The sequence below is a fragment of the Aquarana catesbeiana genome, linkage group LG06 (assembly GCF_042186555.1).
Source record: "Aquarana catesbeiana isolate 2022-GZ linkage group LG06, ASM4218655v1, whole genome shotgun sequence".
In the NCBI taxonomy this organism is placed as follows: Eukaryota; Metazoa; Chordata; class Amphibia; order Anura; family Ranidae; genus Aquarana; species Aquarana catesbeiana.
The window spans coordinates 239,533,086-239,559,371 of NC_133329.1; the positions used below are offsets into that span (position 1 = coordinate 239,533,086).

The 26,286-nt window shown below is 39.8% G+C and overlaps 1 protein-coding gene across 2 annotated transcripts in view; it reads right to left on the reverse strand.

Annotated features, from left to right (window-relative positions):
- The window catches only part of TMEFF2 (transmembrane protein with EGF like and two follistatin like domains 2), a 1,235,357-nt gene that overhangs the window by 312,701 nt on the left and 896,370 nt on the right, over positions 1-26,286 (reverse strand). For both annotated transcript variants that reach the window (XM_073633100.1, XM_073633101.1), the window contains exon 7: positions 20,333-20,392. In XM_073633100.1, coding sequence (XP_073489201.1) covers positions 20,333-20,392 — 60 coding nt within the window. The remainder of the gene's footprint in view (positions 1-20,332; positions 20,393-26,286) is intronic.

The window sequence follows — 26,286 nt, forward strand, 5'->3', positions numbered from 1 at the left end:
GTTCCTGAAGTCTCCCCTGATATGTTTTATCCCTCAGAATTTTTACCAATTTTGTTGCCCATATTTGGACTCATTGGGGTTGAATTGCTAAAACAGGAGAGTACACAATCTGGTGCAGCTGTGCATAGAAACCAATCAGCTTCCAGTTTTTTTGTCAAAGCTTAAATGAACAAGCTGAAGTTAGAAGCTGATTGACTACCTGTGCACTGTGCATCCTAGAATGTCATTTGCTTTTCCCACACCTTGCCACACTGTTTGCACACTTTGCAATCATCTGAAATAAGTACTTCCAAATTGATTTGTATATAACAGTACTTCATGTTATTGTCAGAGCTGGGCTCAGCCCTTCCTTCTTAGAGCTCTGTGCTCAGCTGTTAATTGCCAGCACTCTTCATTCCACAGTGACTCAACTGCCCGTCAGCTAGCTCTTCTAGCTATTTAAACTGCATGGATCAGATCTACTGTGCCTTCGCCTTGGTCAACAAATCCGGACACTCTCTGCTGTGTTTTCCTGTGAAAGACTTTTGCTTGGCTGACTTCCCTTCTGGTTCCTGATCCTGTTTGCTGCACCCGACTTTGCTGATCTCTGGACTCCTGTTTCTCTGGCTTGTTCTGATTACCCGTCCTGGTTACCAAACTCTGGCTATGTTTTGGCTACGCTTGCTCTGTTTATACCATTTTACCATTTTATTATATAGTGTGATTTTTACTACATTTCTGTCTCAGTCTGATTCATGGTTCCTGACAGTAGGCGAAGGCCATGAATTCAGAAGATACAGGCAATCCACTTGTTGGTAAAATTTTTTGCAGATTGGATGAGCAGGATCACCGCATGGATCAGTTTGCCATAGCGTTACGGATGCCCCTGAGTCACACTGCTCACCTGGATCCTCCCACTGAGGCTGTTCCAGTGCAACCTGTGTTGCAGGCCGTCCCTGCTGATGCTCCAGTCTCTGTGCAGGTACCCGCCTTGAATATTGTCTGGTTCCATTCCACTTCCCCAGTGATGTGGGGGCGATCCAGTTCAATGCAGAGGGTTTCTCAACCATGTTGGGATATACTTTGAGATGCTGCCGCAGGCATTTCCCATGGAAAGAAGCAAAGTAGGCTTTGTGATTTCTTTGCTTTCTGAGAGAGCATTGGCCTGGGCAAACCTTTCTATGGGAGACGTAAAACCCTGTCCTCCTGAGTTACCCTGAGTTTGTGGCTTCCTTTAAAAAGGTATTTGATGTTCCCGCGCACTCCACTTCTGCTACCAAGAGCCTCATGTCCATCAAACAGAGTACGAGAACTGTTGTCGATTACACCATTGAATTCCGTACTCTGGCAGCAGAGGTTGCTTGGAACAATAAGGTCCTCGTGGCTGCTTTTTCTCATGGTCTCTGGGATATCATCAAAGATGAGATAACAGCCCGAGATATACCCGCTGATCTGGAGAGGTTGATCATGTTTGCCGTTCTCATTGATTCCAGACTCCGAGAGAGACCTTCCTTTAAGGAACGCTTGCTTCCTTTAAGGAAGCCTCCTGTACATTTTGCTCTGAGTTTTGCAGTCCCACCCGTGCCTTCCTCACCTCCCATACCTCCTGGTAATGAGTCTGCCAGTGAGGCAGAGCCCATGCAATTGGTCTTTACACGTCTCTCTGCAGATGAAAGGGCCTTTAGGAGGAGGGAGAGATTATGACTTTGTTTTTTGTGGCCAGGCAGGTCACTTCCTGAAGTCTTATCCTACCTGTCTGGGAGAATGCTTGCACCTGAGGTCCTGTAGGGGACAGACCATAGGTGGCATTGTTTCGTCCCCAGTTATTCAGAAGGATAAGCCCCTGGTTCCTGTGACCCTTTCTTGGTCTGAGTCGTCCATCAAAATACAGGCTCTAATCAACTCTGGGGCTGCAGGCTTGTTCCTTGAATGGTGCCTTTGTAAGTAAGCACTCTATGCTGCTGCAGCTTTGTGCCACTCCACCTGCCATTGAGGCTATTGATGGGAGACCTCTACAGCCTGCCCATGTGACTCATGAGACTGCTCCATTGACCATGGCCATAGGGGCTCTTTATCATGAGATAATTCAATTCCAAGTAATTTCCTCACCTCACTTCCCGGTGGTTATTGGTTATCCTTGGTTACAGAGGCACAACCCTTCTTTTGATTGGCTTTATGCTGAGGTTCTTTCCTGGTAGCCACAATGCAGGAAGACATGTTTTCGGAAATGGCCAAGGTCTTGTGCACCTCTTCACTCTCCTCCCTGCCGGAGGAATACCACAAATTTAGCGATGTCTTTGACAAAGGTCAAGCCGGTATATGGTCATATCGCACATCTTCTTCTTCTTCTTCTTCATCTTCTTCTTCTTCTCCATCTTCTTCTTCCTCCGCTCTTCTCATCCCGCATCTTCCTATAACAGTGACCCCGCCCCCCTCTGAAATACGGAAAGAACAGAAGAAGCCAAGCGTCACACGGCTGAAGACTCCCACTGAAGCGGGTCGCGCGGACGGAGCGGAGAAGAAGCCTGGAGGAAGATGTGGGATGAGAAGAGCGGAGGAAGAAGAAGGTGGAGAAGAATAAGAAGAAGATGGAGGAAGAAGAACACTGAAAGAACACCAGAAGAAAAGATGGAAGAAGAAGCCGAAAGAAGAAGAAATTAATAAAGGACTTGTCAAAAACCGTCTCTTGTGTTTTTTAAACTGTTTGACACTTTTTTTGTGAAATGGTAGGGGTACATTTGTACCCCATTACCAATTCACATGGGGGCCGGGATCTGGGGGTCCCCTTGCTAAAGGGGGCTTCCAGATTCCGATAAGCCCCCTGCCCACAGACCCCCACAACCACCGGCCAAGGGTTGTGGAGATGAGGCCCTTCTCCCCATCAACATGGGGACAAGGTGCTTTGGGGGGCTACCTCAAAGCACCCTCTCAATGTTGAGGGCATGTGGCCTGGTACGGTTCAGGGGGGTGCTCTCTCATCCCCCCTGTTTTCCTGTGGCCTCCCAGGTTGCGTGCTCGGATAAGGGTCTGGTATGGATTTTTGAGGGGACCCCACGCCTTTTTTTTTATAAATTTTGGTGTGGGGTTCCCCTTAAAATCCATACCAGACCTGAAGGGTCTGGTATGGATTTTGAGGGGGACCCCCACGCCATTTTTTATTTAAATCTTGGCACGGGGTTCCCCTTAATATCCATACCAGACCTGAAGGGCCTGGTATTGAATTTAGGGGGACCCCCACGCCATTTTTTTTAATTTTGGCGCGGGGTTCCCCTTAATATCTATACCAGACCTGAAGGGCCTGGTATGGAATTTAGGGGGACCCCCACGCATTTTTTAAAAATTTTGGGTCAGTGTTCCCCTGTGGGGAAATCCCATGCAGTTTTTATCAATGAACTTTTATGTGTATTGTCAGACCGACAATTTATTAATAGCCGCGAGTAGTTTTAAATTACTTTTTCCTTTGAAATGTCATTTTGATATCAGACTGTTCTAAACACGGGAAACATTGCCCCTTTACAGGCATACTATAGACACCCCCCAGGTACAACATTTAAAGGAATATTACACTTTTATTGTTTCACTTTAAGCATTATTACAATCACTGCTCCAGAAAAAACAGCCATTTTTAAAAATTCTTTTTGCATTGATACATGTCCCCTGGGGCAGGACCCAGGTCCCCAAACACTTTTTATGACAATAACTTGCATATAAGCCTTTAAAATGAGCACTTTTGATTATTCATGTTCGTGTCCCATAGACTTTAACGGTGTTCGTGTGTTTGAACACATTTTTTGCCTGTTCGCAAGTTCTGCTGCGAACCGAACCAGGGGGTGTTCGGCTCATCCCTATTCCTGACTTTGCTGATCTTTGGACTTCTGTTTCTCTGGATTGTTCTGACTACCCGTCCTGGTTACCAAACTCTGGCTATGTTTTGACTAGGTTTGCTCTGTTAATACCATTTTACCATTTTATTATATAGTGTGATTTTTACTGCACTTCTGTCTCAGTCTGATTCATGGTTCCTGAAAGTTATGTGGTATTTCACATAAAGACAAAGCCAACTTTTCTAAGAAGATTCTGCAATAAATTATCTGCTAGTTGTTTGTGATAATTAATCCAGTTCATGATAAAACTAGTGGTAGTTATTTACATTCCACTGGACTGTTCTGTAATGTTTAAGACAGTTTGCTGTTCATCTAAGCAGCTTCTAAAGTCAATATTACAGGGAAAGTCCACCTGACTATGACCAACATTATCTTACCTGCAAAAGGCATGTCCATAAACACCCTATATTACCCTAAAAGGCATGTCTATAACACCTTAAAGAGACCAGAGTCACAGCTCTTTTGGAATGTGTTTCAGTGCTAAATCTTTTGTCAAAATTATGCAGTAAGTGGACATTTAGGTCACACTAACACCATCATAAGATGTAGTGTTGTTCTTTTTTGTTTTCAGTTCTTTTCTCTTTTTGATTACTAATAAGAAGAATCTACTGTACCGTACTTTACTGTACTGTATCATAATGTGACATACTGTATTTTTAAAATATGTTTTATTTATAATTGTATAACCAAATAATACATTAGAAAAGTTAATACCCAAACATGAAATAAATACACCATATTCAATATACTTTAAACCCTACACTTTGAAAAAAAAAAACAATTAAAATATTTCAGAGGATGTGATATTGCTAAATGTAAAATATTCAGTCAATTCATTCCTTTTAATGCATAAAAAATAAATCTAATTCTCAGACTGAAAATACTCAAATAAGGCTGAACTCTGGGTATCTCCTAAATCTCCCCTTGCAGTGTCCTTCATGCACTTCAAGGATTAAATGCACATTTTGTCTAGGGGGATTGGAATAAGCATAATACTTACCTTAATCCTTGCTCTTCTAGCAGCTGACTCCTCTTCACTTATTGATGCTCTCTGGTAGTAGTCCTGTTTTATGAATTATGATATTGGAGAGCTGTGACTGGTTGAGCAGAGAAGAAGAGCAGCTTTGGGAGGCATATTGTATGGAGGAGAAAACCTTGATGAGCAATGAGTAAGGTAAGTATTTCACCTTTTTCCTTAAACTCAGATCAAACTAGCATGCACTCTCAGCATTGTGTGTGAATGGGAGTCACTGCAAGGTGAAAATGTAGTGATAACCATAATTTAGCTTTAACCGCTTGCTTACTGGGCACTTATACACCCTTCCTGACAGGCCAATTTTTAGCTTTTAGCGCTGTCACGCATTGAATGACAATTGAACAGTCATGCAACACTGTACCCAAACAACATTTTTATAATTATTTTTTTTTTTACACAATAGAGCTTTCTTTTGGTAGTATTTATTCACCACTGGGTTTTTGAGTAAAACTCAACCACTGTGTAGGACTGCCAAGCAAGAGCAAAGGTTGTATACCTAACAAGCAAAATATAGTTGTCCTCATGTATATAATTTCAAACAATACACAGAAAAAAAAGACTCTCCATAAAAAGATGTCTGCGTTAAAAAAAATCTCAATGAGTCAATGAACAGGCATATTCTCTCATGTGTAACATGCACAGTACACCGTGGATTATACAAATCAAACTGCAGTTGAAAATTAAAACAGCTACCCTCTTCAATATTTTCTTGAAAATGTTGTTCCCAGATGGCAACCTCTTTAAGTCTATATAGTGTTCTTGCAGCAAATAATATATCCTTATTAACAATATTGTTTAAAGATTAGAGTATAGATGTTTCACGGGGAGAATCTAATGATTGTAGTAAAGGGGAACTTTACCTTAAAGTGTATCCAAACCAAAGAACAAAAATGTAATATCATGTGGATTACTGGTCCCTAGATGTGCTGGCTGCATTTATTTTCTTTTTTTCAGGCTATTTCCCCTTTTTCACCAGGTGATCCTCCAAGTACCACACTTTCAGTCCTAGGGAGACAAGCCTCACTCACAGTGATACATCTATAGAGAAGCAGCATCATCACCCTAGGACAGGAAATATTTCAGGACTGGAGAGCCCTCCACCCTCTCCTCATCTGTATAACATAGTTGGAAGGTGTTCTGTAGTGCACAGAACTGAGATCAATGCAGCTAATAAGAGTGCAGCACAGCCAGAGGGCATAGGAAGTTATCAACAGTGTTTTTTTTGTACTTACTGAACAGATAAAGCAAAAAACTATTTCAGTAGTATATTTAACAGACCAAAGAGGATCAAATAAGTTAACATAAATAGGTATATGTCAAAAAAAGGACAAAAAATGGACTTTACTGGTACCCAAAATGAATGACTAGATGGACATATAAAATTTCAAATTGTAATAACAATCTCAAAAAAAGATAACAATCTCAATGTGCTGTGCATTGGTCATATTCTATAAACCATGAAAATATGCACCCTAAAGGGGTGTTACTATGTACATAAAACTTCTGTTTTTCTGTTATTCAGTTCTGTTGTTTTAAGGCCAACGCATTGTTCACAGCAGCTTCTTCAGGGTCTTATCATTCTGGTTGCGAAGATAGAAGCAGTGCTTGACCAATATGGCTTAGGGAGGATGCTATCACATGCAGTGTGACAAGGAGATGTTGCAAGGGCAAGAAAGGTGGAACAATAATAATTCAGTACATTGACTTAATGGGACAGCTAGTAGAAGAATATATATTTAGTCCCATCAGAAATAAAGGAAGGCGGTGGCAGTACACGTCCTATCTCGAGATCAAAACCTCAAAGGAACAGATATTGGACCCAAACCTGCCTATTCAATTGTCAGGAACAGTTTCAGAATAAACCAGTATACTAATATAGGGAACCAGGTATCTCCACCTATATCACCTGTCATGGAACGTCCCTCACTCCACTTGAGTGCTTCCATCAGTATACCACTTCCTCCCAGTCTGGATATAGATATCAGATATTCCAACCGCTCACAAAGCACAAAACAAGGCGAGACTTGCTTTGCTGCTAACATGGACTGTATTATTATCACACACGGACACAACAGATAAAATAACTCAGAGACTCTTCCCCCCCACCCTTGGAAAAGAGGGTTGGTTAAACTGTCCAAAAACAATGGACACACAGGTCAGGTGTGTTCAAACTTCTCCTCAGTAAACAGACTTATCAACAGGGGGCTGCTGGAGGAATCCCCCCTCCCTTCATAGAGATACACTTCCCAAATGATCACAGCAAAGAGTCGACAATAGAATGAGACAATATACAATATATACATATATACAAGATAGAGTCTGATTAGTACAGATCAGACTGGATTTCTCATTCACCTCGCAAAGAGTATTGTTCCCTTGAAAATCCAGACCCATAATGAAAAGGCAAGAGGCTTGCATTCAGTCCTCTCCAAAAGCCTCTGTCCCGGCTAGGTCTGTCACATCAGCCATCCAGTATATACTACTTGTCAGTAACCATCATGCGTGTCACATCCTCCATGGAGGATGTGGCACGCATGATGGTTACTGACAAGGAGTATAAATAATAATGATAAAAAGCTGAATATTCAATTAAATTAAGAATGAAAATAACTAATAGGGATTGAATATAAGTATTAAAAGAGCAATCCTCCTTAGCCCAATAGTACATACAATGGAAGAAGAAATTCATCATACAATAACCCTAAACAGCAATGAAAATTCAATAAAATTATATTATATTATATTATATTATATTATATTATATTATATTATATTATATTTAATATAGCACAAGGGGAAAAAAATTTAAACGGTAAAATGTAAAAATTAAAAGTTTAAATTCATCAAGGATACGCCCTGATATAGATATTTAAACATGTACAAAATACATTAATAGTCCCTAATGAAATGAAAAACCCCATATGTCAACAATTGTTGTTAATAAAGCAGGTTATATCCCACTCTATGTTCAAACCCAGAGGGGTATATGATTTAAGCTGGTATATCCAGCTGGGTTCTGCTCTGGATATAGGTCTCTTTGCATTATTGCCCCTCCAATTGGGGATATACAGTGGGGACGGAAAGTATTCAGACCCCCTTTAATTTTTCCCTCTTTGTTATATTGCAGCCATTTGCTAAAATCATTTAAGTTCATTTTTTTCTTCATTAATGTACACACAGCACCCCATATTGACAGAAAAATACAGAATTGTTGACATTTTTTCAGATTTATTAAAAAAGAAAAACTGAAATATCACATAGTCCTAAGTATTCAGACCCTTTGCTGTGACACTCATATATTTAACTCAGGTACTGTCCATTTCTTCTGATCATCCTTGAGATGGTTCTACACCTTCATTTGAGTCCAGCTGTGTTTGATTATACTGATTGGACTTGGTTAGGAAAGCCACACACCTGTCTATATAAGACCTTACAGCTCACATTGCATGTCAGAGCAAATGAGAATCATGAGGTCAAAGGAATTGCCTGAAGAGCTCAGAGACAGAATTGCGGCAAGGCACAGATCTGGCCAAGGTTACAAAAAAATTTCTGCTGCACTTAAGGTTCCTAAGAGCACAGAGGCCTCCATAATCCTTAAATGGAAGATGTTTGGGATGACCAGAACCCTTCCTAGAGCTGGCCGTCCGGCCAAACTGAGCTATCCGGGGAGAAGAGCCTTGGTGAGAGAGTTGAAGAAGAACAGCTAAAATAACGAAGAAGTGGCTTCACAACAACTCCATGACTGTTCGCGAATGGCCCAGCCAGAGCCCCGACTTAAACCCAATTGAACATTTCTGGGGAGACCTAAAAATGGCTGTCCACCAACGTTTACCATCCAACCTAACAGAACTGGTGAGGATCTGCAAGGAGGAATGGCAGAGGATCCCCAAATCCAGGTGTTAAAAACTTGTTGCATCTTTCCCAAAAAGACTCATGGCTGTATTAGATCAAAAGGGTGCTTCTACTAAATACTGAGCAAAGGGTCTGAATACTTAGGACCATGTGATATTTCAGTTTTTCTTTTTTAATAGATCAGCAAAAATGTCAACAATTCTGTGTTTTTCTGTCAATATGGGATGCTGTGTTTACATTAATGAGGAAAAAAATGAACTTAAATGATTTTAGCAAATGGCTGCAATATAACAAAGAGTGAAAAATTTAAGGGGGTCTGAATACTTTCCGTCCCCACTGTACTTTTCTAAAGCAATGAAGGTGTGCCAGCAGAGTTCTTATTATGCTTCATGACTTGACATGCTGTGCCCATTGAAGCCTTTCTTTATATTAGCAATGTGTTGGCCTAGACACTCCTGTAGTGCAGCCAACATATTCTAGGTAACACGGACACCTCAGCATAAATATGTTGTGCAAGAAATTAATGAGAGTATCTCATCTCTTTTCCAGTCTGTGCAGATGTAAAACTAGTAATTTTCCTCCCACTAGTAAGTTTCCTCCCTTTAAAGGAATTCATCAACCGATTGACTTAAGAATTACATATACACATACATGCCCAGAATTAACCTACCTACCTTTTATGGACCTCAGCCTGGTTTATACAAAACCATTCAATACCACAATAAAAGATCAAGAAGACAGATGCCATAACCCCAAATCCAGTTTTGCTTAACATTCCCCACAATATTTGGAATTTGATGCACCCCAAAAATAAAATAAAGACTAAGTTCACCTTAATAAAAGGTGCATTTATTTTTTTTCCTATGAGCCTATAAAGCATGGTACCCATGATCAGCAGATCGCAGGTGCAATGCCAGGCTCCTGCAGACTGCCAGTAGACTTGTCTGCCCATACCTCAGATACAGGTAGGCAGTTACTGAATTGTGGGAAGATCAATGAACTACTAGAGCGCTCCACCAGCACCCTTGTAGTTCATTGGGAGCTACAAGCTGTCAGTCGTAATGGCTGATGGTAGTTCATTCATTCATTCATTCACAGAACTCTGTGAATGAATGATGGAGCTGTGTGGGTAGAGCCCCAAACAATTACTCTGATTTTGACAGTAGATGTAGGGAGAAGATCCCCGCCTGCTGTCACCATGGCAGATTGGGTCAAGGTGGCACCAGGTGATTTAGTAATATGTTACATGGGTGTGTAGCGCTGACAACTTTTGTTTTTAGCCATATGTGTGTTATACAGGACATAAGTTGTTATAGTGCCATCTTGTGGACAATTGAAAAGGTACAATACTGTTATGTTTCATGATTAAGAGAAGTGACATGGAAGTAATTGATTGTTTACTTCTGAACTTTAACTATGACCTACCCACAATGCTCCTGGACAAAAGGAGAACTGAACTGCATTGTGGGAGGATATAAAAGGACGGGGAGCAGCCATCTTAAGTCTATTGTTCCTGGGACGCGTGGGCTGCCTGCAGAACTCTGTGGGTGTATGTGTCCCACAGGGTTGCGGCCTACCTTGTGGAGGAGCAGCAGCAGGGATCCTGTCATCATATCACAGTGTGCTGGAGCAGCAGAAGTGATCGTTCCGGAGACCCGTGGAGGAGGTAAACGAGGACTCCTGGTCGTTAGTGAACGGAGCAGTGTGACGGCGTGGCGGTGGTTCCATATGGACTGAGAACTGTTGTTTAAATACTACACACACATTTAGAACTGTTACAGAGTGTTGCTGGGACTGATAGTCCCATGGAACAAGTTAAGTTGGAGAATCTTACATCTGAATAGATTTCAGTATTCAAGAACGTATGCTAGATGTTTGCCTTCTTCATATAAGAACACTTAGCCAATCTGCTGGATTACAATTGCCTTAGTGTATTACATTACACTGCGCAACACAGGAGGAACCCTTTGTGGATTACAATTACAAAAGCTAGCGAAGACTGAAGACGTCAGGACTATCTCTTTTATTGCAGGGCCCTGCATTTAGTTACCAAGGATAGTGACTTTACAGTTTAGAGCAGGGGGAGCTCCCTGGTATAGATATATACAATTAGGTATATTTCTGTATGCTACCAATTGTCATAACTATTTACTGCACTACGTTGGTGTGATAGTGTAGTCATTGTAATAACCCTTTACATAAATATATTATTTACACAAAGAAAGAAGTTATTCTTGGTTATTACTGAAGTTTGTGTGCAGTGTTGTTATTTCTCCTGCAGATGGAGTTACCAGCACCCAGGTAGAGGTAAATATAAATATAAGTGTATATGGTGGGTTAAAGTTGATACTCATATCATTACAACACTGCATTACAGCTGTGCCAAGGGGATTGAACTATTTAAGAGGGGTGGAGAGCAAAGAGGACAGGCCCACTTTAAACTAGCAGCTCCACCGGGAGTTATTGCTACAGGTGTAACATGTAACATATTACTAAAGGTAAACATTTCCTTGAAAGCACTACTCACAGGAACAAGACTCAATATTAAGACCAGACAACTTATTCTGCATGAATTCTTTATTACCCCCACTAGAACAACCTATCCACAAAAATGTTATCTCTGACCATGCACCCATTTTAGTGGTGATCAGGGATACCTCAGTCAGACAACCAATACAATCTGGTGCTTCCCCTTCTATTATATGGCATAGCCTAAAGAAATGCCAAACCACAGTACAAATGCTTGATTGAATATGTAATTTTAAACTCATAACAAAAATCTAAATCTAATCTTTTCTGGGGAACAGGAAATGCCAGTGTGAGGGTAAAATGATACCATATAAGCCCCTGAGCCTACAAGAAACACACCCTGCAGACCTACAAAAAAGCTAGTAAAACAAGAGCATCACTGCTTAAACTAAAACAATTTATGACTCAAGCTCAAGCAAAATAATGATAATGGTTTTGGACTGCATGATTATGATTGATATCCACTGTGGTATGTATATATGTTAAAACATTTCTAACACTATATTTGAATAGAATAATAATGTATTTAAAAACATATAGATACTGTACTGTATTTTATTAGGGGAGGCTGCAACAATGAAAATTAGTTTATGTGGTTATTGATTTAGGTGGTGATCTGCATTAAGTGCAGAGCTTTAAGTAATGTAAAGTGCTATCGGGAATGCTGTTATAGGATGTGCATTTATGAGGTATAGTATGTTGCCCTCTTAGATCATGGCTGTAATCCTTTGGCATATGCAAGCAGGTGGGACAGGTGTGGTTTTAACTTATTGTGTGATAACATAGGAGATAGGCATGGTGTAATACAGCTACATGCAAGCAAAACAGTTCTTTTTATGAAAGAGAATGATCACCCGAGTCACCCACCTGTACACTGGATAGATAAGTACCACTTTGGTCCCCTGTTACATCTGGTGCATCTTACTCACTGGTGCATCGCATACTTCGATCGGATTAAACAAAATTGAAATTTTGGATTGTTATTTGAACGTTGTTTACATAATGAACCATGCCCAGTAGATAACATGCAAGTGACCAGGTTTTCATATTTGACCATATGTTTTACTTCTATAACATACCACTCCCTTCTAGAGAAAGAGGGAATGACTGCCATTGGGGACTTTGCATACTTGAGAAATAAGGGGTTCCAAGTTGCAGAATTATAGGATCATTGGGATACAATACGGATGTCACTTTATGGATGACTATTTTTGAGGGGAATATAAATAAACAAGGTGATCCATTATATGTGCATACTACATTTTAGGCAGATTTCTTCATTGGTATACAAAAATTATCTGCTGCATGAAACCTGCTTTTTTGGACGTCAACAGTGATTATCTGGGCAATATCTTGTGATATTAGTGGATTATTTACAGTACATGTGTATGGGATTTCAGCATTAAATGATACAACAGTTATTTTAACATTCTGTGCCTATCAGGACTCAAGATTGTATTATATACAGTGAGTGTTTTTATGTGCTTGCTACGACTCATGATTGAGTAATAACTCATACAGTGGGAGTAATAACTTCAAAGTAGTGCTTATTCTTTTAATGCATGCATACTGTACATGAAAATCTAATTTTTGGGAGAAATATACTGTATAATGAATATTAAGATAAGTATCACATGTTGGACATTTGTTGTCCTTAAATAGTTTTAACAATGCTTTTTATTTTTTGCCCTGTGGACAATAAAATATGATGTTTTATGCAACTGCAGCTTTCCCTCTTTCAGACACAAAGGTTAAATGTTTCTTCTAGTTGATGTAGTTTCTGTCGCAGTCACACATGGAGGTTTTTTTTGACTGATTTATAGATTCACCCAGTGACTCCATAATAATATTAGGAGTGCTGAGTCCCTTTATAGTTTTTTTTTAGATGCAAATAAATAAATAAAAATGATCCAAAACCATTTTAGTTTCTCTTTAATAAGACTGTACAATACATACTTTTCTCTTATAAATAATTTAAAGGTCACAACATAGTTTTGAAATAAAAATGACTATGCTTTAAACTCCTTTAACTCAATTAAACTGAAATACCTTTGGAAAGTCTACTCATTTTTTTTTTTTTTTTACACATTAGACAACATATTGTTGTGTGTTTAAGATTTTAGATATTTACTAGCACACATCTATTTAAGCAGAAATTATCAGGATTGTACGCTACTTTATATCAATGAATACCATTATAAGTAGAGAGGAAATGCAAAAATATTTAGATAACTTTTTTGCTAATATAACAAAAATTAACAGCGCTACCTATATGCCACATATAATATAATTGCAAAATTATCACACATAAAAGTCCACAAAATAAGTGTCCATATGATTGTAATCACTTCAATGACAAACATGACATATTATAGTGCTTCAAAGAAAAAAGTCCTTCCACAAAAGAACGTTGCTCCAAGGAAAACTCATATGGATGCACACTGCACTCACTGGATGGAGTTGGCCCATTGTTTTTAGCAAGTGAGTCAAAAAGGCCTATGTGTATAAGACCAGGAATAAATGGCTGTCAGTTCCTTCACAAATCTTCCTTTAACTCTATGGTGTGTATACAGCTTTGCACCATAAAGTGGAAGCCCTTTTTTCTTTGAAGCACTATAGTGTCACATTTCTAGTGATCACAATCACATGGACACTTGATTTGTGGACTTTTATATGTGGTAGTTTTGCACTTATACTTATGTGACATATACAGTAGGCAGCGCTGTTAATTTTTGCTTTATTTTCACTATCTGATGTTCAATATAACACAGTATAACAACAGCTACCTAAAAACAGAAGGTGTATTTCAGTTTCACCATAGAGCATGGGTATTCACAGTTAACTTTTTTTGCTAGCTCATCAGAGCTTACCAGAACAAGCAGTGGCACTTAATAGATATAATGGGTACACAATACTAAGAGTTTTATTTTCCTTTTTTCCACTGTTTCTGTGAAAAAAAGTAACAAGGCCTGTTGGTTCAGCAGGAACCTGCTGAGATTCAAACCATTCATGGGCTGAATGTACCAAGCTGATTGATCAATCAACTTGGGTACAACCAGCCTGCTGGATTATCTTGCGATTATTGCTAGCGTCTGCTATAGCTGCTAGCAATAATCACTGTCTTCTCTCCGCTGGGAGAAGACAATTGCTGATTCCCCGGTCAGCACTGTCTGTGTTGATGGGGGAATCGTGGAAATGTCTTTCCTGCAACCCGTGGTTACAGGAAAGAAATTCTCTCCGTATATGGCCTGCCTAATACATTGAGTGTGAGGCACTAATCTACCCATCTCATTTCTCCTAGGCTAAAGATTTTTGAAAGTCGGTTAAAATCCAAGGCATTTTTAAAACAGAAATTCTAGCAATATAATCATCATTTCTGTAATTTATGTTCAAGGAAAATTTTTAGCCTCTTTTAAACCCACCACCTCACCTACTTTCCCTTTGCTTCTTCATCACCATTTACCTTCCTTTTGGCAGACTGCCCCTCAATTTCTGCTGTGTCTTGAGATAGGAAGAAGGAAAACCACTTCTTCAAAACAGTCACTCACCGAACCAACTTTTATCTAGGTCTAAAATCACTTGTTTAACCAGTGGCGGCGGGTCCATAAGGGGCGCAAGGGCACCGTCCCCTTATTCTCCATGCACCACCCGCTAATCTTCATGCGGGGCACTGGAAGCGTGGATTTCTACAAGTTTTTTTTTTTTTTGAAGCACATGATTAGAGCCCAAGGCTCTAATTTACTTCAACAAGGTTGGGCTCGGTGCGCACCTGTAACATTAGTGAATAAATATTCGCTATTGTCTTCTGGCTTTTCTTCCCAGCTAATCAGGACAGGAAGAGGGTCTTAAGACCAGATTGGCTGGGAGGAGAATCCAGGGAAGCCGCAACATGGATAGGATACCAGAGAACCAGCCGCCGTTGCATTTAACTAATGTAACAAGTGTCTACCACCCAAGCCACTAAGCCCCAGACACTTTGCGATCTCTTTAGTCCTCAAGTTATGTAACCCACTAGTCTAGGCATGTCCAAAGTCCGGTCCGGACGGCCGCCTGGTAATTTTGACATGTATATGTCAAAAGATATACATGCTGGCTGCCTTGGAGGGGACAGGGAGGGGGCAGGATGAGTGCTGTACATACAGGAGTATTTCCTGTTTACAAGGCGGCCTCTGTAAAAGGAAGTCCCATTTTCTGCGTTGCTATTGGTCGACTGTTCTGTCCATCATAGGAGGCGGGACTTTCTATTAAAGAGGCCACCGAGAAAACAGGAGTTTCTCCTGTATGTCTGTTGGCGCTCGTCCCGCCCCCTCCCTGTCCCCTCCGAGGCTGCAGATGGGCATGAATCAGGCTGCACTGATGGCAATGGTAAGTCTGAATTCATGTCAATGGGGGTGCTGCATTCAGGACAATGTGGGTGCTGCATTCATGACAATTGGGGTGCTGCATTTATGACAATGGGGGTGCTGCATTTATGACAATGGGGGTGCTGCATTTATGACAATGGGGGTGCTGCATTTATGACAATGGGGGTGCTGCATTTATGACAATGGGGGTGCTGCATTCATGGCAAAATGGGTGCTGCATTCATGGCAACGTGGGTGCTGCATTCATGGCAACGTGGGTGCTGCATTCATGGCAACGTGGGTGCTGCATTCATGGCAACGTGGGTGCTGCATTCATGGCAACGGGGTTTGCTGCATTCATGGCAACGGGGTTTGCTGCATTCATGGCAACGGGGTTTGCTGCATTCATGGCAATGGGTGCTGCATTCATGACAATGGATGGGCTGCATTCATGGCAATGGTGACGCTGCATTGATGGGCACTGACCCTTATTTTGCTTCACAGTTTATTATTCAAAATTTAAGATTTTTTCCTGAAATTTCTTATAGTTGCGTGTTATAAGCCGATAAATACAGTATATCCAAATAACACGCCCAAGCTCATTTCCTCACCACAAACAGCCACAAAGGAAGGAGAATTCTTGTTGGGCAGTGTATTAGTGCTCAGACAAACACACATAGACCGAATTTTAATGGTTCAAAGAATGTCTGGCAAAATGGTCGGCCCTCACGCATGTTCACTTCATCAATTCCGGCCCTCTTTGAAAAAAGTTTGGACACCCCTGCACTAGTCCTTATGAGCTGTCCTCAAAACCTAGCAGATGAGCCATCTGATTATCTTCTCATTTTTTGCATACGATCATGGAAGCCAAGAGCCACTGGGCAAAAAAACAAAAAAGTCACAAAGGGTGCTTTTTTCAACTGCTGTGGTATACTATTAAAAAAAAAAAGTAAACTTTATCTGAAATCTGGAATATTGGTGGATACAAGTGGATACAACTCTTAATACATTGAAAATCAAAATCCCCATCTAAATATATAAAAATATAAGGATTAGAACTGTACTTCTGTATTTTCACAAGCCTTCTCTGACATCGCATATTAATGTTTAGCCTTTGAAACATGAAACAACCATTTTGATATTTGGAACAGTAATACAACAATTCATGATTATTTTGGGACACCAGTCTATCATTATGACAGAAGCTTAATCAATCATTCACAAATAAAAGACAAGTAACATTCTCTCTATATGCCAATTTAGTCACGGCTAACATCATGAAGTATAAAACAATGCAAGCAAGTATCATTGGACAAGGTTGCATTCAGTTACATGCAGGCTTTAAGTTACCAAAATGAGTTTGTACATACTGCATTAGGGTATTTTTCCACCAGTAAAATAAAATTATATGAATATTTTTTATTAAACATTTGCACTCTATTAGCTAAAGTTGTTTTACACATGTATGTTTTCTAAATTAGACAAGTGTCTCTTTAAAAAAAAAGCACAGGATCAGGTAGGAAATACATTTCATATTCCACCATTGCACCAATTTAGGCGAGGACTAGCAAACCTGAAGCAACCATAAAGAAAAAAATTGGAGAGAGTCCCCAAAGAAAGCAGGTAACTAATGAAGCCTCAAGTGGTATCAAATTGATTAATTCTTTATCAAGGACATCAAAGATTAGGAATATATATATAATTAAATGCAATCAAAACCTCCATCTACCACTAAAATTGACAACGTTGTCAAATGTGAAAAACAATGCCAGAGTTTGGACTCAAAGACTGACTATCAAATTGAAGATCACCAGCAACTAAATGGACTCATGCAGTAATCCCAAGCTCAAACCAGACCATGACTAAATTACAAATTACAGTGTGTATTTATTACATTTGTATTGCTTATTTCAAGAAAAAAGTAAATAAGTAAATAATACAAAACAAAGCAACATACAATACCAAGTTGGGTCGCATTACATTCAAACAATACTTGTGATCATTAAGATGTTTTGTACCAATTGCAATACCAAAAATATAGCCGGTAGTGTTACATACAAGAAAAGCTTCTTTTTATAAATATTAAAAAAGAAAAATAAATCAAAACAGAAGAGAAGAAAGAAGAAACAAAAAAAGAAAGAAAAACATAAATAAAAAAATAAAAAGGGGTGGGGAGGGATCGGAAGCATAATAATAAATTTCAAGTTTAAAGAATATGGTCAATAAAAGCTCCCAGATAGCCACAATTATTAAAAGAAAAAATGTCAAAACTTGAGATAATATCACAGTACAAATCGGTGGTTTTGAACTTGAATCAGCAGGCCCATACAGTATTTTAGAGTGTTTAAACAACAGTACCTCTGGCAATATGCGTAAGTTCTTCTAAGAGACACATATCATCCATTTTACATAGCCATTAAGCTAAAGTGGGTACAGTGCATTGTCCCCAGTAAAGTGGGATCAACGATTTTGCTGCATTTAATAAATGTGGAATAATTAAACTTTTGTTTTGGCTTATTGATTCTGTTGTACAATGGAATAACATAAACCAAGGCTCTAATCTAAACTCCTCGCTGCCACCTGCCAATACACCCGAACAAGTGGGCAAGGCCACCAAATGTGTCCCTGCTTGGCACGGAATCCACAGTCCCTCCAACACATAGGTGAGACAAATGAAGACATTGCATGCAATTTAACTGGTGTATAATGCCAGCGGATAGGAAATGTATAATTAACTTCCTCTATTCTGGAAGAGATAGAGGACATAAAAGAAAGCTGCATAATCATTCAATTCAGACAATGTACGAAGTGGCTGCTGCACATTCCACACAAAATAAGACAACTGGGGATAGCACCATTGGCCCATAAAGGTGGGCATAAGTGACCCACATAAAAATTGTAGGGGTTTTAACTTGGTACTTTCAAGGGCGTGGTGTAACATAGGTTGACAATCCCTGAACCACCGCTTAAAACCTTTGTCCAAAGATGAATGCAAAACTTATGGAATAACTTCAAAATCAGTATCTGCAAGAATGGATTCCAGATGCACCAAGAGTTTGGATTTTCTGGCATATTTCCAATCTGCAATACATGTTAAGGCAATCGCTTGATAATATAATTTAAAGTTAGAAAGTGCCAAACCACCCATTCATTTAGTGTGGTATAAAACATTCCAAGAGATTCTGGCATGCTTACTTTTCCATATATAGTGTTAAATAAGGCATTGTAAGGTAGTAAAAAAAACGAAAAAAAAAATGGGAACACCCATAGGGAGCACAGAAAGAAGAACAAAACTTGTAGTAATATATTCATCTTAACAACATTAATGTTACCTAGCAATGAGTGACTGTTGGATAGCAATATGGTTTAGTATCATACATCTGGTATTTCACTTCCTGGTTGTTACAGCCAGGTAGCCTCAGTTGGAATGAAACACATTAAAGCTTTGTAATCAGAATAACAATGGCTTGGCTCAAGCCCACCTGCTGTGATATGTGTGATTACAAGCTTCAAAGAGACCAGAGAGATTTGACACAGGGCTAATAGAGTTGATTCATGGACAAACGCTGCCCCCAGAGGCCAATTACGGCAAGACGGTCAGTAATATAACCTGTTGAGGAAACGCCCCAGGAATTGTCTAATTTGTCCAAAATCGAGTTGGGTTGGCAATGGGGGAGTTGGAATGAGTGATGAGTGAGTTTTGTAAAAAGGGTTGTTACAGAGAGCTTTTTCCCTTTTCTTGCAGCAAAGCCTTACCATGAGGATGTCTCTCTGCCATCTTGGGACTTTGCTCTGACTGATGGCTTGGGCCTAAACTCCATGTGACACAGAGCTCTCTTTTTCAACATCAGGAGATCAGCCGAGGAGTCTAGCTATAGGATTTGATAAGTATATTCTTGTATTGTGTTCTGATTGTAAGCTTTGTAACATTGCAATTTCTTGTAATACCTTTATGTTAGTTTTTTCCTAATTCTGCTGTTTTAGTACATTCCTATTTTCTCTGGAAATAAATGTAACCTGTTTACTAAGATATTTTTTTAATCATTGTGCTTATCAGACTCTTATAGACTAGCAATTATAGGGACTAGACAATTTAATACATGTATGCAATAGTTATATAGGATATAATAGATTGTATATTATTGCATCGATTACTTTAGTGACAAATAGAAGACCACTTGTGTAAGTATGTCTTATTTGCATTAAGAAAATCATAACAGCCGTTGCTTGATGTTTGTTTATTCAATAGCTTTAGAGCCTTTCACTGTGAAGTTCCCGCTCATCTGTGTGATCCCTCTTTTTCACACACTGTAATTTATAATTTAGTCATGCTCTGGTTTGAGTTTTAGATTACCACATGAGCCTGTTTAATTGCTAGTGATCTTCATCATTTGACATTGTTGTCAATTTTAGTGGTGGGTGAAGGTTTTGATTGCATTTACTTATGTATATTCCAAATCTATGATGTCCTTAATAAAGAATTAATCTGTTCGATACCACTTGAGGCTGCATCAGGTACCTGCTTTCTTTGGGGACTCTCTCCAATTTTTTTTCTATATGTATGTTCTATTGCTTTACATTTTAGAATAGAAAACCATGTTCTCTATTCAGTGAATTATTCTGTCTACAATATCAAATCAAATAACTACTACATGATATGGAAAGATCAAGGAAATATAGGTAGATATTTAAATGTGTACAACACTTACCTGCATAGTCTGTTCTTGCGTAATGGCTGTCCTCTGATTTCGTAGTTGCTGTTGTATTTTCTGTTTAAAGCAAAATGAATTTGTTATTTAATAATTTCCAAACAAAATACATAACTTTGAGGCATATCTGTTTTATGGATAAGCTAATCTTCCCGAGTTGAGTTTGTAAACAGTTTAGCAAATCCTGCTCAAGATTCACAAACTTTGTGGCAACCACCCCATTGAAATGGGGGATGGGGGAGAATCTTGTTATTTAAATGTTGCCATTTGTAGGATAGGCAAGCTTTTGTCAAATTAAATCCATGGGGGATTTGCTGTGAACCCAAAAATCATCTTCTATTTTTTTCAATTTATTAAACATGTTTATATTCACTTAATGTTGACCGACTCATTACCTCTGGTGGAACTCCAAGCATCAACTATTTCATTAAAGTATTTTTTTAAGGTTAGGTTTGAACTTTCCACCTACTAGTTTTGAGGTAATGTTGCTAATGTTCTTGATCTTAGTTTCATATTGCAAATACTGCCCTCCTACATGCTATTCTGACCCTTATTATATTTGAAGAGTTCAACAATACCTCCCGCCTTCCCCTCTTTCTTCAAGAATGTGCATGAATGTGCATATTGGGGTTGATTTAATAAAAACATTACACTTTTCACTTTGCAAGAAAATTTTCCCTTTGTTTAGTGAAAAAAGTGAAGCTCTGTTGACTTCAGAAGCGAAGGGAAAATTTCCTTTCTAAGTGAGAATTCCATTGCAAAATGAGCAGCCTATTTGCCTTTAGTAAATCAACCCCATTGAGCTCCTGCAGTCTCTCCTGAAATGTTTGATTCTTCAGACCTTTCACCATTTTTGTTGCCTATCTCTGGACTCATGCTATCATATCAATATCCTTTTGTAAGTGAGGTTTCCAGAACTGGACACAGTTTTCTAAGTGAGGTCTAAATACAGATCTATAGGAATCAGGATCTCTCTCCTACTGCTGGTGATCCTTTAATGATGTACCCCAGAATTCTATTTACTTCACACTCTGCCTGGCCACATTGCTCAATTTGCAAATATTCAAAATAGGAATCCCAAATTATTTTGCTCTGTATTTCTGGCAAACACCGTACCTCCAATATTGTACTCTGAACCTCAGTTTCCACTGCTTTGACCAATATTCCAGCAATAACAAATCATGTTCCATGTTACAAACACCTTCAGGAATATTAAGCAATAAAGAATATTACATACCTTTGTGGGCCATTGTGAAGCTACCCATATCTTGCCCACCAAACCCTCAGTTATATCACTGACAAACAGCCCAAATAGAACAGAACCTAGCACAGAACCTTCTGGTACACCACTAGTATATGGTAAAGCAATGGTTCTGGATAGCTGCACTTCAAAAAATCCTCTTAGTTGAAGCTGCATGTGACAGGTCGTTAACAGATAGAGCAGGCGACAAAGAGGTAGATGTGTTTCATGAAAATGTTAGCGCTTAGTCATTACCTATTGAAACTAGTCATCACAATCACCTATATACTGCTCGAATGTGTCATCATTAGGTTACAGGTGAACCACCCAAAAACAGTACTCAGTCTGTATCACAAAGAAAACCCAGCTGCAGTACACAGTACATACACTCAAACCCTATGTGTAGAGTTTGGTCCAGATCCAATGCCAAAAAGAATCTGATTCACCAATTGCACACTCTGATCAAGCTCAACACATGATTCAAAATCATTGTATAGTAGCAACTAAAGCCGGGTTTTCTTTGTGATACCGGTTAAATACTGTTTTTAATTGGTTAGTTCACCTGTAACCTAATGATGATATCACTTTAAAAATACTCCCTCCCCCCTCCCAAAACCTTTGTTTACTAACTTGTGTAAAAAAGATGCATATACTTACCTATTTTCATCTTGCTCCAGTCAGTCACATGATCTGGCTCCCCTGTGTCAGCTAGTGCTCCTGCAGAGGAGCGGAAGGAGCACCCACAACAGATGGTCCAAAGTAAGCTTTTGGGTGACATTACTGTTCAAATATTACCAGCCGTTGTTGAGTGCACTCTCCCCTGCTCTGTAGCTGGCTGCTGGCTGACATGAGAGATCATGTGACCAGACCAGAGCGGCATTAAAATAGGTAAGTATATGCATCTTCTTAAGCAGGGTATACACTGACTACAAATTGCCCAGTTCAGCAGGAACCCGACAACTTTTGGTCCATGTGTACTGCTGTCTGTTCAACAGAACCCGGTCTAATGACTGGCTTATGTTAAATGGAGAAACCAGCATTTGATCAGCGCTTGCAGCCAATCAGATCTGTCTATTCTGATTTGTCATATTACAATATAGCAGCAAGGGAGGTCTCTGCATTACACATAATTTGTGTTGATGCTGGGATCTGTCAGTTTTTTTTCGTTCAACATGCTGGTTGAATGAAAAAAAAAAACTGAATGTGTATACCTTGCTTTATATAAGTTGGAGGGATTTTTAGGATTAGTTAGGGATTCTACTTTAAGTGAAACAAGAGTTATAAATGTTATTACAACCTAATACTTTTTAAATAGTGTGAACAATATATTTATTTAGACTGTAAATAGTTTTGACTGCCAACATTTTTTTCTACAAAAATGTTCAATTTTTACTTGCTTGTTCTCTATACATCTAAACATTTTTCCAAACACTGGGGTTGATTTACTAAATGCAAATAGGCAGTTCACAAGGTCATTTGCCTCAGAGCTTAGTGAGTGTGGTGACATTTCACTTTGCAAAGACTACCCATGTAATTGGTTACATGCAACGAAAAAAAAAAAAAAACAACATAATTTTGACTTGCACATGATTGGATGATGGAAGTCAGCAGAGCTCCACCTCATTCACTAAACTCTGGTGCAAATTCTCACGCAAAGTGAAAAGTTTACAGCCTATTTGCCTTTAGTAAATCAACCATACTGATTTCATTTTTATCAGTTAAAATGACAATCTGTCTGTATAGCATAACTAGCTCAATCTATCATTAAACAAACCCCAGCACTTGCTTTTGCTTTAACCACTTCAGCCCTGGAAGATTTGGCTTCTCAATGACCAGGCCATTTTTTGCGATTCGGCACTGTGTCGATTTAACTGACAATTGCACGGTCGTGCAACGCTGTACCCAAACAAAATTTGTGTCCTTTTTTTGGTGCTATTTGATCATCTCTGTGGTTTTTTTATTTTTTGTGCTATAAACAAAAGAAGAGCGACAATTTTGAAAAAAACACAATATCTTTTACTTTTTGCTATAATAAATATCCCAATTTAAAAAAAACAAAACACATTTTTCCTCAGTTTAAGCCGATATATATTCTTCTACATATTTTTGGTAAAAAAATCGCAATAAGCGTATATTGATTGGTTTGCGCAAAAGTTATAGCGTCTATAAAATAGGGGATAGATTTATGGCATTTTTATTATTCTTATTATTTTTTTACTAGTAATGGCGGCAATCAGCGATTTTTATCGGGACTGCGATATTGCGGCGGACAAATTGGACACGTTTGACACATTGTTGGGACGAGTGACATTTATACAGCAATTAGTGCTATAAAAATGCACTGATTACTGTATAAATGACACTGGCAGGGAAGGGGTTAACACTAGGGGGCGATCAAGGGGTTAATTGTGTTCCCTAGGTGTGTTCTAACTGTAGGGGAGGTGGGACTGACTAGGGGAAAAGAGAGATTGGTGTTCATACTTAGTATGAACACACAATGTTCACACAATGTTCATACTTAGTATGAACACACAATCTATCTCCTCTCCCCTGAGAGAACCAGGATGTGTGTGTTTACACACACACATGGCCATTCTCATTCTGTCACGAGCGATCGCGGGTGTCCAGCGGTCATAGGCACTCGCATTGACTCGCCAGGCACTCGCACTGGCTCTGGGGACACGCTTCGGGTGTGTGTGCCACCAGAGGCGTCTTAAAGAGCCGACATACAGCTACGATGGCTCACGCAGGGGAGCCAACCTGCCACAGTATAACTGCGACGGTTGGTCCGGAAGCGGTTAAAATTTACCCCACCTTTTCCTACTGCCATTTGTGACATTTTTAGAATCAAGAGTCTAACTATGTGCACTTCCTGACCCCACATTACTTAATTAAATATGACAAATGCCTTATATGTTTTACAGTTTTGAACATTATCATGGAACTAATAATACTTTAAGGCGTTTGACATTGACTGCTACCACTGACAGATTTACCATGTTCTTGATGTATTTATGCCATGGTAAATTCTTAATAAAATAAGGCTTTTAAACTTTAGTTAAAGATAAGATAAAATCGTATAAGGTAAGGTAACAAAAATATATCCACTAGAAGCTCTGGCAGCTCTAACATATTTTTTACCTTATGTTATTTATTGTAGAAGGATGTGAAAAAATACTGACAACCTTTCCATGGTTTGATTTAATCAATGGTTATGTTCCATTACAGATATTATCAGTTTGAGTAAAGCCAATGTGAAATATGTGCAGACATCAAAGTTGATGTACATAGTTTTTATTTTATTTTGTCTGCAATGGATGTTATAGATGTCGGAAAATGGGTAGGAAAAAAAAAATAATATGAAACAAACAGCTGACTGGACCAGCAGAATTGTTGGCTTCATGGCAGTGGCGGCTGGTGCTCAAAATTTTTTTTGGGGGGCGCAAACAAACTGAAAAATACTGAAACCCCCATCAATTGTAGCCTCACTGTGCCCATCAAATGCAGCCATTGTGCCCATCAAATGCAGCCACTGTGCCCATCAATTGCAGCCATTGTGCCCATCAAACGCAGCCACTGTGCCCATCATATGCAGCCACTTGTGCCCATCAAATGCAGCCACTTGTGCCCATTATATACAGCCACTTGTAAACATCATATGCAGCCACTTGTGACTGTCAAATGCAGCCACTTGTGCCCATCATATAAGGCCACTGTGCCCATCATATGCAGCCACTGTGCCCATCATTTGCAGCCACTGTGCCCATCATATGCAGCCACTTGTGCCCATCATACGCAGCCACTTGTGCCCAGTACATGCAGCCACTTGTGCCCATCATATGCAGCCACTGTGCCCATCATTTGCAGCCACTGTGCCCATCATATGCAGCCACTTGTGCCCATCATACGCAGCCACTTGTGCCCAGTACATGCAGCCACTTGTGCCCATCAAATGCAGCCACTTGTGCCTATCAAATGCAGCCACTTGTGCCCAGTACATGCAGCCACTTGTGCCCAGTACATGCAGCCACTTGTGCCCATCAAATGCAGCCACTTGTGCCTATCAAATGCAGCCACCGTGCCCATCATATGCAGCCACTTGTGCCCATCATATGCAGCCACTTGTGCCCATCAAATGCAGCCACTTGTGCCTATCAAATGCCGCCACCATGCCCATCATATGCAGCCACTTGTGCCCATCATATGCAGCCACTTGTGCCCAGTATAAGCAGCCACTTGTGCCCATCATATGCAGCCACTGTGCCCATCATATGCAGCCACTTGTGCCCATCAAATGCAACCACTTGTGCCCATCATATGCAGCCACTGTGCCCATCATATGCAGCCACTTGTCCCCATCATATGCAGCCACTGTGCGCACCGACCCCCCCAACTCGTCGGGCTCGAGGCTCTGGTAGTGAATCCAACCCCCCCGCTAGCGGCTCTGGCAGTGCATCCAACCACCCCCGGCAAGGCTCTGGCAGTGAATCCAACCACCCCCCCAGCGCGGCTCTGGCAGACCCCCCTGACACTTACCAGGCAGCAGCTCCTCTCCAGCATGTGTCTCTCCTCCGCTCCTCTTCCTAAGTGCCAGGCATCCAATAGAGTGGCCTGGCGCTTTGGCCAATCAGGAAACAGGTCTGATGCCCTGCCTCCTGATTGGCAGGGAGAAAGGTTAGTGTGAAAATAGCGAAAATGAATTTTCTATAGTCAC